Source organism: Amblyomma americanum, chromosome 7 (genome assembly GCF_052857255.1).
Source record: "Amblyomma americanum isolate KBUSLIRL-KWMA chromosome 7, ASM5285725v1, whole genome shotgun sequence".
Classification (NCBI taxonomy): domain Eukaryota; kingdom Metazoa; phylum Arthropoda; class Arachnida; order Ixodida; family Ixodidae; genus Amblyomma; species Amblyomma americanum.
The window spans coordinates 60,928,541-60,941,328 of record NC_135503.1 but is presented as its reverse complement, the minus strand read 5'-3'; the positions used below and the strand labels follow the sequence as shown (position 1 = coordinate 60,941,328).

The following is a 12,788-nucleotide window of genomic DNA, read 5'->3' as shown; positions in this document are numbered from 1 at the left end:
CTCTGGCAAATTCCTTGCAAAACTTGCATACAGCTGGAAGCAATATGAATAGGAACACGGGAGCATGTGGCTGCTCCTCTTTGTGAAGTGTTGTTGCCGAGAGCCGGCGAGAATCGGCAGCAAAGGCGCATAGCCGGCTGCTCTTTCCATGCACGTGCCTGGTGCTGCCCATTCTCACTGGCTGTTGGTGGCAGCACTTTGTGAAGTATGGAGGCTACGAGCTCCCATGTTCCCTTTTATATTGCTTCTATGTGTACAGTTGCCTTTCTGTAGACCATCAGTGTACTGCGGGGAGCAGAACAGTCGCCGACCAATTTTTCTGACTCGAAGGGACCCAAAAAATGGTCCGAATAATCGAACAATTCGAAAAATCCCTGCAGTACAAAAAAAAATCACTTTATTCAGATGAAAATGGTTTAAAAATCTAACTGATTTTTTCTCTTGCTGACGGCGATTTGCGCCTGTATTTGCACAAAAGCTGTACTTTCACTGTACACGCTAGACAGCAAGGTCATGGCGTTTAGTTGAATACTTCCCACGCTTCTTTGACAGACCCGGCGGCACCATGTTGTCCACAACCCAAGTGCGCACCGCACCGCTCATCAAACACACGCAAAGACAAGGAACTGTTCGTTCAAAGCGGTGGAACCGCTCGATGCAATCACAAAATGGCGAACGGATGTAACTTTGTGAAGACTGAGTGCCACTCGGTCGACGTGGTCGGGTTAACCCACGTGACGAAACGGCGAATGGCGAATGTATGAGACCCGCCACGGTGGCTCAGTGGTTAGGGCACCCGGGTTCGAACCCGACCGCGGCGGCCGCGTTTTGATGGAGGCAAAACGCTAAGGCGCCCGTGTGCTGTGCGATGTCAGTGCAGGTTAAAGATCCCCAGGTGGTCGAAATTATTCCGGAGCCCTCCACTATGGCACCTCTTTCTTAGTTTCTTCTCTCAGTCCCTCCTTTATCCCTTCTCTTAATGCGTGGTTCAGGCGTCTGTCCAGATGTGAGACATACTACGCAATTTCCTTTCCCCAACAGCCAATTTTCAAATTTCAACGTATGAGACAAGTGATAACTGTCTGCGACATCATTGGCGACAAAAGCAAGTTGACAGCGATGACAATCCGACTGCCACCTCGATGTCTCAAAGATCAGAGGGACCTCTACTGGCAAAAATGAGGTACAGAAATTATGTCAAGCCAATCCAACTGCAGAGTATATCCACCTCAATCCAAAATGACGCCTTTTGCACTGGCGAAAAGCCGATAAAATGGCAGATTTTGGCCCGCAGGCGACTGAAATTAGTCCGGAAAATCAAACTTTCGGACTTTTGAAGTCCAAAATATCCGTGGCGAATATGTATGTGCTTCTATGGGGTGACTGACGGTGCTTCATCGAGGTCCGAAATATCCTACAAGTCCGAATTACCCATTGGCTACTGTAGTGTATGCCACTTGAGCTTCTGCTAGACCTCATTATCGTGCAACTTTTCGGCAGTGCCTGCGGTGGAGATTGGTAATAAGGTGACAACTATTATTTAGAAACGTGTCACTTTGCTCCTAGCCAACTCAAGCGTCCTTCTGGTTAACCTCTCTGGCTTCACATGTGCAGAGAAAACTGCCAAAAGGTATTACAGGTCAGTGAGCCATGCAACGGTGTGTAGTACATATGCACCACTTTTGTTCTGACATTACTTCCATAATGCTCCAGTCATTCTGACTGATGCTGTCATTTATGCTGTAGCCATGGCTAATGTGGGAAGTCTGCACGTTCATTCAAAACAGAATGTGTCGTGTGGTACATGTGGAGTGATGGCATTGCCAATAGCAATTGTTCAGATTCATCACCGGTCAGCACAGTGATACCTTTGCATGTAACATGCTAAATGTGTTCATTGCGGAGCAACTGATATCAGAGGCTGCTTGAAATCCAATATTGGTGCTGTACCTGCCCAGCCACAGAAATGGAAACGAAGAGAAAAAAAAAACCCTGTTTTGGTTTGGTTTATGTGGGTTTAACGTCCCAAAGCGACTTAGGCTATGAGAGACACCGTAGTGAAGGGCTCCGGAAGTTTCGACCACCTGGGGTTCTTTAACGTGCACTGACATCACACAGCACACGAGCGTCTAGAATTTCGCCTCCATCGAAATTCGACCGCCGCGGCCGGGATCGAACCCGCGTCTTTCGGGCCAGCAGCCGAGCGCCATAAGCACTCAGCCACCGCGGCGGCTCCCGTTTTATAGCTTTACAAGGCCTTCCATTCTTTTCTCGCCATTCTGATCATTTTTAGCTGCTGAAACACCTTTCCCATTGAATCCTGAAAGATGCTTAATGAATCACCACATTGCTAGTTTACCAGTGTGTAAAACGTGCAGAAAACACCATTTAGTGGACGTGCTGACAAGCATTATGTCAGAAAATCTTTTGTGCAATGCATAAGTTGAATATGTCTCTATCTCCTCATCTGGTTACGCTCGGCGTAAAAGCATTTTGTTCAGTGACCTGGGAATTGCATAGAGTTTAAGATATTGTGAAACAAAAGTCCTAAGAAATCAGTGTACTTCACCACTTGTAGTACTTTTACATTCATAAAATGCAGCCATCACTAACGTCAAAAAGAAGGATGCCATTATGATCCAAAATAGCACTGCCTAACCTACAAGCTTAAAATTGGAGCAACATTCGCAAATAATGGACAGCATATGTGTATACCCTACATATTTTAGTAAGACATATTCCCGGGTGGGAGATATCCAAGAAAGTGCTTTTATCTTCATGCTAGCACGTTGACACTAGCGACAAAATCTATCCTCTGAGTTACCGTTAGAAAGCGATTGTTTATGTTGTTAGTTTCAGGTGTCGGCATGGGAGCGCTTTATGGGTGGCTCTCAGTTTGCACAGACGTGTACATACTGTGTACGGGCTACCATCTTGCTTATGTACATTTGTACCTGCCTATTACTATTTAGTTTTTATTGTGATTGTTTATTTTATGATTACGGTGCATACTGGTGCTATTCTTAACTGCATTACTGCCCTTTGTTTAGGTTTATGAATTTGTAACGGACTGTACAAATCTTAAGAAGAGTTGCAAAAGAAAAAAAAACATGCAGTTGACATTAAAGTAATTATCACAAAAGCCATGCTACAGTGATTGATTGTGCATGAAGCAACCGGCATGAAGTTGGGGTCAAAAGGGATTCAAAACCACTCTGATCGGGTTTTTGCCATGTTTCTTTGGACCCTGGTGTAGCACGTGGCCAAATGTCCACAGGCCAGCTCCCTTACTTGAAAGGAGAGGCTCATGCATCGCCAGAACAGGTACATCAGCAGGCTGTTTGATTTGGCAAGTGCTGGGTCTGCTTTATCCCTTCCCCTCAATCAGGTGTCCACCCTAAATGAGACAGTTACTTCAATTTTCCTTTCCTCATAAGCAATAAGCAATTACAGTAAAATCTCAATGATATGATCAGGGTTGATACAAACGTGAAAATTTCTGGGAGGGTGCATTGTTCCGAACGCTTCCCTGTGCCGATAGGGACGATACAAATGTGTGAGCGGCAACTACACCCTTGAGCACTAAGCTTTGCTCACCCATCGTCGACGCCGCGATCGCCAGCCATGCGCCAGCCGTGCAGTACGCACTGGGAGCAGTAAGCGGTGGCTGTGTGGCCGCAAATAAATCTCGACTGTAAACAGATCTGCGTGAATACACTGCTCATGTTTATGCACATCAATTTTGTTCGTTTTGGATTAAACGATTTTTTCCTGAGGTGAACGCACATCATCACAGTTTCACGTAGCAGCAGTGCTGATCTTGGCAGAGACCCAGAGGTGTGGTGCAGTAGTGAGTGAATGCATCTGTGCCTCCACTGCACACCACACACTGTTCCTCCCAGTACTCGTTAAAATGGGGCTCCTGTGCAGCTAGAATGCTGCACTACGCTGCTTGCTGTGCTCATTTTTATCCAGGTGCACATAACAAACCACAGTCGCCTCTCAACAATTTGAACTGAAAAGAGACTGAAAATGTGTCCGAATTGACGGAAGCCCTTATAACACACCTGATGTTGATGGAAGTGCACCGTCAGTTCAAATAAAATAGAAGCATACTAAATTAAGCAAGCTCAAATTAATGACAGCCAACTGTAATCAACACTAGTGCGGTGATTACTACCACCACTTAGTGAAATAGCAAGTTGGCTTCTAGAGTGAATGTGCTTGCAGCTGCCACTGCAGGCCAGTCTCCTTTTTAGTTAGCTGCACCCAGAAGGCTAGGCCCGAAGAAAACTGCTTTGAAAAAAGTAGTCTGCAGAAGGCAATGAGCCACCTTGAGTGGGTTTGTAGTGTTGCAGACACAGCAGGCACAGCACCAAATGGCAGGTTTTATTGTGCTTTCAGTGCAGCATGGGGCATAGCTTAGACCGGAATGCAAACAATGCAGCGGAGGAAAGCTCAAGCCCAAACCGGCATGATGACAGAGAGCATGAGAAACTACAGTTGCATGATGGGAGAACTACAGTCACTTTTAACACTGCTCCCTTCCCTCACTTGTCGCCCTTCTGGAGAAGCTGTCGTCGACGCTTGCGCCTCTGTGCTTCCTCAACGGTAGAGCGGTGGTGGTCCACTTGTTCCCAGATGGGTAGCTGGTCATCCTCGGTGATGACCTGCCGATACTGCTTCATCAGGTCGTAGCGCTCCCAGGGCGTCTCCAACTCAGCCGCCCGGTCGTAGAACCGCTGTGGCAGCCCCAGGTCCTGCACACCCTTCAGCTTCTGGCGCTCCCAGCGTTCCAGCCATGGCCGCGGATTAAGCCTTACCTGCACCAGGAAGGCGAAGGGTAAAGCTGCGAACAGGTGCCAAAAGGAAAGATGTGCACACATGCGCAGACAAGCATGCAGTGTTTGAGGTGCATTCTAATCCACCCTGTTCTGTCTTTCCATCTGCCATGTGATGCAAGAAAATACATCACTGTCATCGGCCACTGCAGCATAAAGGTTCCTTCCAGCGATGTCCAATTAATATTAAGTGTTCCTGTTCTGAGCCAGCTGTGACCAGTCTATGCCTTTGAATCTTGTATCCCTCCAACATGGAGGAAAAAAATGACAGCTGTTATAAAATTGCACAGGGAGCTTTGGCTGCGTAAGAGATATTTGCTGTATTTACTTGCACAACAAACATACTTGCCTGATAGATGCACTCCCTGCATTAGCCATTAAAAATGTGGAAAAACTTTTTTCATTTGACTATAGTGTACATTTTAGCCTGCATAATAAACACACCCATCAAATCAGCAGTGATTCTTGGGGATAAATACACTAAGTGACACGGTGCATAGGGCATAGCAATGGCAAATCATGACGATGACACTTTGCATTAAAGGTGCCATTGTTAAAACAGAGACAATGCTTGCTTCACAACCTCTGTCCCAACGAATGAGCGAACAGCACAGTGCTGTCAAAGAAAAGGGGGGCTTCTTTATCATTATCATTCTTTAACCTCAAAGCAATGCAAGACGGTCACCCCACCTGAGGCATCAGTGTCTCAATATATAATAGCACTTTTCACGTATTGCCCAACACTTCCAATGTGGATGCCATAGCCACAATTTAACAGGCCAAAAACTTAATTCCAAAGCACACCGCATGAAGTGCCTGCATTCTGATGCACTTAATGCATTGAAGCTGCGTTCTTATGAAGGCAGAATGAAAAAACACCCGAGCACTTAAATTTTTGCACACAGAGCTGTCCACTAAGGCATGTCCCACAGCCTACAGCGTTGCTTTGGCACATAAAAATCCATTCACCTTCATTACATAAAGCAAACCATGCAAACTATATCAACTAGCCACAGCACCACTGCAAAAGACCACTTTCTACCCTATGTAGACGTGCACTGCTCTGGCAGGCACAAACACATCACTTTAGTAAATGCTCAGAAGTACAGACTTCCTTTGTTAGATGCACAGCTTTTAGTTTTTCTGAAATTTATAAACCCCAGTCAAGTCTATCCACTCTGGGTCACTGAGGCACCATTCCCGATGTAAGGCAATGTGTACCTATGCGGGAAATCACCACTTCTTGTTCACATTTTTGTAACCATTTTGGTTGCCAAAGCTTTAGCAAACCTGCTACATTAAAATGCACAAATGCATCGTTCTAAAGTTAGTTAACTTTTGCGTTTCTCGTCTCCTTAAACTTGCGCCCCTGAGGGCAATCACTGGCGAAAGTAGGTGTGGCTATAAAAACTAAAAGGCTCAAAGTGCCACAATAAGTGGATAGCATAGTTGGATACTGCAGTACCACCACAGCAGAAAAACCAAACAGGCCAATGGTTTTGCAAGTGCGAAGGCTCTTCATGGCCAGGGGCCTCTTTCACCTTGAGGGTGTTTATGGGCACGGCTGCACCCTCAGTGTGCGTCTGGGCTTTCATGTCGAAGGGAAACGTGCTGTACTCGAGAGGTGCATCTCGCAGATACCGCAGGTGCTCGTCCAGGCGCTTCTCCAGTCGCAGCACTTCGATTTTCAGTATCAGAGGACTGTACAGATCGTACATGATCTCCACACCTGTGGGAACAAAAAGAAGGCAGTGCTGGGACTAGGTGTTGAGTGTCACAGAATTGTCTCTGGTCAGGCGATCATTTTGGCTGAAAAGCAATGATCGAAAATGTGTACTTCAGTTGAAAAGTGATAATAATGGGAGAATTGCTTGCTGTTTCATTTTTCAGCTCTGCGACTAGAGTTGCAAAGCTGCTTAATCAATTGGTGGTGCCTCGAAACTGACGCACTGCTTGTTCTACACATGCCTTCTTTTTGCTGAAAGTGCCACTCCTAGCAATTTCCATTCAAAACAGGATGCTTTGGATTGGCAACTCGCAAGTTGTGCTTGCAAACGTAAGTAGTGATAGCGGTGAGCTGCTCCTTGGTCACAAGCTGCTGTTGATAATGTGGCTTCTCTGTCATTGGGCAATGCACAGTAAACTCTAAAATGTGGGCTTTAATGTCCTGAAGCCATAAATGGGCAATGAGGGACGTCATAGTACAGGGCTTCCAATTAATTTAGACCACCTGGGGCTAACGTACGCTGACATCGCACAGCACACGGGCGTTTTCGTATTTCACCTCCACTGAAACACGACTACCACGGCCGGGATCAAACCCACGAGCTTGGGATCAGCAGCAAAATACCAAAGCCACTGAGCAGGCAATGCATAGGGCCACAGTTCAAAGACCTCATTCTCGTTTAGACAGACTGACTCCAGCAGCTGTCCTGCACCACAACAGATAAACTGCTAGCCGCAATCCCCAAAGAAAAGTTGGAAGACAATAAGCATTACAGCTTAATTTCTTTAGAACACAGGCAAGACCCACGTAGCCAAAAAATTACACAGCAGTGCTTGTTTTAAAGAAAGAAGGGGACTACTATATCTGGAAAACATCGGAGTTCTGGAAGGTAGGCAGAACTCTCGCTGTCACCCTCAAGGGCTTTGCAATGCCAAAAGAGAGCCAAAGAGCCCCACCACGCACTGTGAAATAGGTTCAGGTCATGCACATGGCAGCCTGTACACTTCGAACAAAGGGTCTACCCACACCATGTATGCAATGCTGAAGTTAGATGGAAAGCCTGAAGTGAAAAAAGACCCGAGACCTTCAGCCCTTCACTGGGGTAAAGAAGTGCTTTTATGCCGTGTTTGTTTGACATACATTTTTAACCTGCACTAATTGAAAAATGAATATTGTAGCTGCAGCTCACAAGAAGGCGATGCAGGTGCAGAGCACAGAACAACATAAACCAAAAAGCCGCAAACTGAGAATCGCAATGCAAGTTAAAGAAAATAGTTGCAACTCCAAACAAAATAAATAAAAACATGCCTCACCCTGGTTGTCAACAACATTGCGGAGTGTGAACTGGTGCCGCATGCCAACACCGTGGCGCATGATGCAGATCCCGACAAAGCGGTTCTGCTTGCCAGGAGCATTGTTGTCAGACACAATGACTGCCATGATGGTCCCTGAATGTTGCAAAACAATACAAAAAATCAGGGGGGCACTTTTGTTGACCTAAAGTGCGGTGAGGCGAAAGCTTTTAGCGCAGTGTTACTGCTTGTGTCACTGATGTGTGCTTAAGATGTTGATTAAGTACACAACTATTTGTGCATCTTAAATGCTAGAGACACTGGAGGCCGTCTGGGAGGCATTCATCTGATTCGACGCCTTTCCGCAAACACTCTCGTCCTTACGCTAGATAAAAATTATTGTGGGAGGATAAAAAGAACTAAAAATAAAGTGTCCCTGCCTGTACCCCTTACGCTACACATAAAGTAGTGTGGGCCATAAAAAGAACTGAAAATATTAGTGCCCAGTCTTACGCTAGACAAGGAGAACTACATATGTGTTGGCAGGAAGTAGCGTGGTCATTAGCATGCTCGGCTGTGGAACGGAAGAATGGTGGTTCGAATCCTGCCATGCACAAGGATTTTTTTTTTTCTTATCGAGGTGATGTCATTTGATTGACAGCTATAGTGTGACAGATTTCACGGACGGACGGACAACGATGAGGCTTTTGCCTTAAAACACAGGGGAGAGGGAGGGACTGTGGCTTGCACTGCTTCTCATAGTGGCAGAAACAGGAAGAAAAATGAATTTTAAGCTTTGCATTAGGAAGTAAATGCTCTGAAGTCAAAGAACAAAAAATTTTGAAAAACGCTTGTCCGTTCTGAAACCAAACATGAAATGCCAGGAGTCTGGTAACCTAGTGCCATGCCGTTCAATGCAAGGACACTGACAATATTCAGTTGCTCGTGCCAGTGTTTCAAGAACTGTAGCATTGCTCCGAACAAGCACACATCACGTCACTATATAAGCATACACAAAGAATGAAACAAAAGCTGTGTTCCTCCATCGCTGAACTGCCTAAAGAAGAGAGTCTACTTGATGCAGCATCAGCTATGCAGCACCACTCAGCATCTCCCTTTGCATGACTATGGGATGCTCTGGGTACAAAAGGGTGTTGAGTTTCAGAGCAGAATTTACTTTATTTCGACAACGTACCTGTTTGAAGCCTATGTAGCACCAGCTCTAACTTGCAGACATACATTTTGAGACAAGAAGCAATAAATGAAGGTTAAAGAACATGCCTCAGTGGTAGACTACCCCTCGCTCTTTAACGCACCAATTTGTCCAGTGCTATTTTATGTGAGTCACGTGTCACTCTTACTGCATAATGAAATTTAATGCCATGTGGTGGACCCCTTTGCATGCTGGCGTCAAAGTAAATCGGAAAGACTAATAAGTGGCCTTGGCTGATCCCCTAGAGTAGAATACAAAATTAAGAAAACAGCAGTTGGTAACAATGGGGCATGGTCCGCGGCATCCTGTATTACTCCGCTAGCCCAATACAACAGTAAATGAAATCAGCTTTTAATGTTTGACTTTTTTAAACAAGCCAGGTATCAAAATTCTAGAGCTTATGATTTTTTTTTTCTCGTGTTTAACTTCTTGATTAGGTAACAAGAAAAGTTGAACATCAGACTACTTTTTTTGTGGAAGAATTCTGTGCGGCGGTCCCGACTGTGGGTGGAGCTTCACTGCAGACTTAAGTTGTATCCGACTACAGTGATCCTTGTCCTGAATCCAAACAATTATTTGCTCTCACTCGCCTTCTCATTTCCTGTCACACTCTTTGCCAGCGCACTGAGTGGCGTTTATGCGATGGGTTTTGTACAGCTCAAGTATGATGTCTTTGCTTGCCCTGCCAAGCCCAGATCTTATTACAGAAGCTGTCGGACAGTTCTGTCATGGACAGATTCAGGAGCAATGTTTCAGAAGCAATGTTAGTAATTTTTTTTCTGCTTAGTTATATAAGCGTTGGAAAGAAAAATGATATGAGTAGCGTTAAGAGACCGGAAGCAGGCAGAGTGGGTGAGGGAACAAGCGTGAGTTAATGACATCCTAGTCAAAATCGAGAGGAAGAAATGGGCTTGGGCAGGGCACGTAATGCAAAGGGAAGGTAACCGCTGGTCCTTAAGGGTAACGGAGTGGATTCCAAGAGAAGGAAAGTGTAGCAGAGGTTGGCAGAAAGTTAAGTGGGCGGATGAGATAAGAGGGGCTCTGAAACACCTTCCGAGGAAAGCACAGCAACTCGCTCAATCACTTTATTGTGTTGTCATGAAAACCTGAGCCAAATAATACGCTTCTACACGCAGCAGAGGACCCACAATCAAGCGCAAAAGTTGGCGAGCCCTTCCCGGCGACCTTTTCATGCTTGTACCCTCCTCCGTCGCTCGCATCTATGTATACATGTTGAGAGGTAGCTACTGGTTAGATTCTTTCAGACGTCAGGCAGCTACCAAGGCCACGGCCAATAAGCTGCGTAGCTCCGGCAGGTCAGGAAGCCCTCCCCTGGAGGAGGGGCCGGAGGAGCGGCCGGCGGAGGAGCGCCGACCTTCCAGCGTGCAAAAAGTGACGAGGAGAGGGAAAAGCGTGAAGACGCGGAAATTTGAATTTTGACTGCAGATAACTTAGTTTCTACAAAGCGCATTACAAAATTTCTTGCTGGACAAATTCGTGAAGAGGCGTGCCCAGCCATACTGGAGCCATCCGAGCCACACTGGAGCCATCCCAGCCATACTGGAGCTTTATTAGAGCCCCTTTCAGAGCCTCTTTAAGAAGTTTGCAGGTATAGGGTGGGCGGAGCTGGCAAAGGACAGGGTTAATTCGAGAGACATTTGAGAAGTCTTTGTCCAGCAGTGGATGTAGTCAGGCTGATGATGATGATGATGATGATGATGATGATGATATAAGTGAAAGTATTCACTTTGTCTGGGGCGACAGATGTTGCCTTAAATCACACAAAACAAGGTATAGTATGAAAATGCACGACTTTTGATGTACAGTTGGGACAAAATGAAACGTGCACACGTATGCCGCACTTTCTAATTTGCAGCGAGATCTTCCTTTACAACCTGCTTATGAATGTGTACTTCGTTATACCTTTTCCCCAAAGAATGATGCAGGTAAGTCTTAAACTGCAGCTTAAAGTGTGTAGGTAAAGTATTTTGTTTTCCGGCCTGACTGTACCTGTTATCAATATTTCAAAACCTTCAAACCACTGGCTAACATCTTTTGGGAAAAGTGATAGTTGTGCAATTAAAGTACCTTGTTTATCACAGAATTATGAGTTTCCTTCATATGAACACAACCAATAAGGTTGTGGTTTTTATTAACTTTTTGAACCTAGCACTTGCCAGCATCCAAAATTAAACACAAATAACACAAATGCAGGGTCACAAGTGCCATGAAAAAATTACAAGAAAAGTAACAGAAAAAAAGCGGATGAAGAAAGGTATTCAAGGGTTGTTTTAGGTGCATTGCCTCTGAACTTGAGCAGGTATGCAGAGGTAATGCACCACACTGCAATCCGTGAAATGAATGCCGCGTGACATGCATCTCTCACCAACTGGAAAGCTTTCAAGTGAGATAGATTACTCTTACCAACGTAGAATTCGGGGATTTCAATGACGGACCGTCGGTTGAGCATGTCCTTACGTTCCAATTTCTCTCGAATTGCATTCCTCAAACTGAAATCAGTGTCTGGAAGAAACTCGGGGTAGATGAACCTGAAGACACGCAGAGATAAAGGAGAAATGATCAGTTCTCGTTCGGCAAGCATTTCGACTTCTTTTCCTTCTGCTGTGTTTCTACTTATATCGCAGTAATTATCAAGGTGTCGGCAAAGCCGAGCCAGTTGGGTGGAAGCGCAATAAAGGGTTACAAAGGGTCTTGGTTTACTGTCATGGCAAAAAAAGCTTCCCCGGTCACTGATCAACCGACGCGCAAAGTAAAGACCTTACAAAACCTAGCGGCTCTTATGCGGTAGCCTTACTGTCTTGGTGCTCCTATTCCGGACAACTCGCTTAGCGAGCTGAAGTTTAAGAATTACTTGTACTAGTTATCCACGGTTCCTGTCATCCACCAACGTCGTGCCGCGACGCAGTGACCAGAGAGGGATGCACTTGCCTGTAGTCCACCATTTTCTCGGGTATCTTTGAGCGATGCCTCCTGGCAGGCGCAACGCTTTCTGCTTGCACATCGGACGGCTGCGGCGACTGAGACGCGAGAAACCTGCAAGGCGCTGCAAAAACATTCGGCGATTTCTTTTAAAGGTAGTACTTTTCATATATTTACTTCGAAAACAAAAAGAGAGCTCAACACCGGGACTAAGATTTGGACAAGGCTGCGGTCTAAAGAGCGTTCCGTATTGAGACAAGCAATACAAGCAATACAATATGGAGTTCTGGCATTGAATGTGGGCATGCTTGACAGCCTTAAACAAATAACCAACGTACTTTTTTGCAGGTACGCACGCCTGCAGAAACTCGTGAGCACTCTGGGCGCCGCCATGTTTAATGCTGCGTTTAAAAGGCGAAAAAAAATTGACTAGTAAATAATACTTTAACAGTAACTAGCAAATAAACACGAATATAAAATTTAGTTTTTACGTTTAATGATTTATTTATTACATTTTTTAAGCACAATTTTAAAAGCGTTGTAAGATTATAAAGTTCTGGTTTCGTTTGCCGTCTGCCGATTTCAGCGCAATCGTTTCAGGAAAACGGCACCAAGCGCATATAAAAAACGAACATGCGTGAAGAAAAATCTTCATAATAAAGCTTCACGCACAGTTAACATGATCTGGGCACAATGAAGAACACAATACAGGGACCATGACTATAACCATAACCTACTATAGATGAGTGCAAGCGGAGTAGTGAGGCAGGTAAATT

At 45.3% G+C, this 12,788-nt stretch overlaps 1 protein-coding gene across 1 annotated transcript; it reads right to left on the bottom strand.

Moving 5' to 3' along the window:
- Positions 1–4,368: 4,368 nt before the first annotated feature.
- mRpL19 (mitochondrial ribosomal protein L19) lies at positions 4,369–12,413 on the bottom strand. The gene is made up of 6 exons (XM_077632354.1): positions 12,351–12,413; positions 12,022–12,136; positions 11,497–11,621; positions 7,881–8,015; positions 6,383–6,570; positions 4,369–4,823 (listed from the first exon to the last, which is right to left on the bottom strand). The coding sequence occupies exons 1-6, from the start codon at positions 12,403–12,405 to the stop codon at positions 4,551–4,553; spliced, it is 891 nt and encodes a 296-aa protein (XP_077488480.1). The 5' UTR covers positions 12,406–12,413; the 3' UTR covers positions 4,369–4,550.
- Between the last annotated feature and the right edge of the window lie 375 nt (positions 12,414–12,788).

What these genes read in the sequence shown, in the direction of transcription:
- mRpL19 (XM_077632354.1), bottom strand. Translation starts at nt 12,405, where the DNA reads ATGGCGGCGCCCAGAGTGCTCACGAGTTTCTGCAGGCGTGCGTACCTG. An exon ending in GCGTGCGTACCTGCAAAAAA is followed by an intron (nt 12,137 to 12,350) that starts GTACGTTGGTTA and finishes ATGTTTTTGCAG; the next exon opens with CGCCTTGCAGGTTTCTCGCG. An exon ending in CAATGTTGTTGACAACCAGG is followed by an intron (nt 6,571 to 7,880) that starts GTGAGGCATGTT and finishes TTGTTCCCACAG; the next exon opens with GTGTGGAGATCATGTACGAT.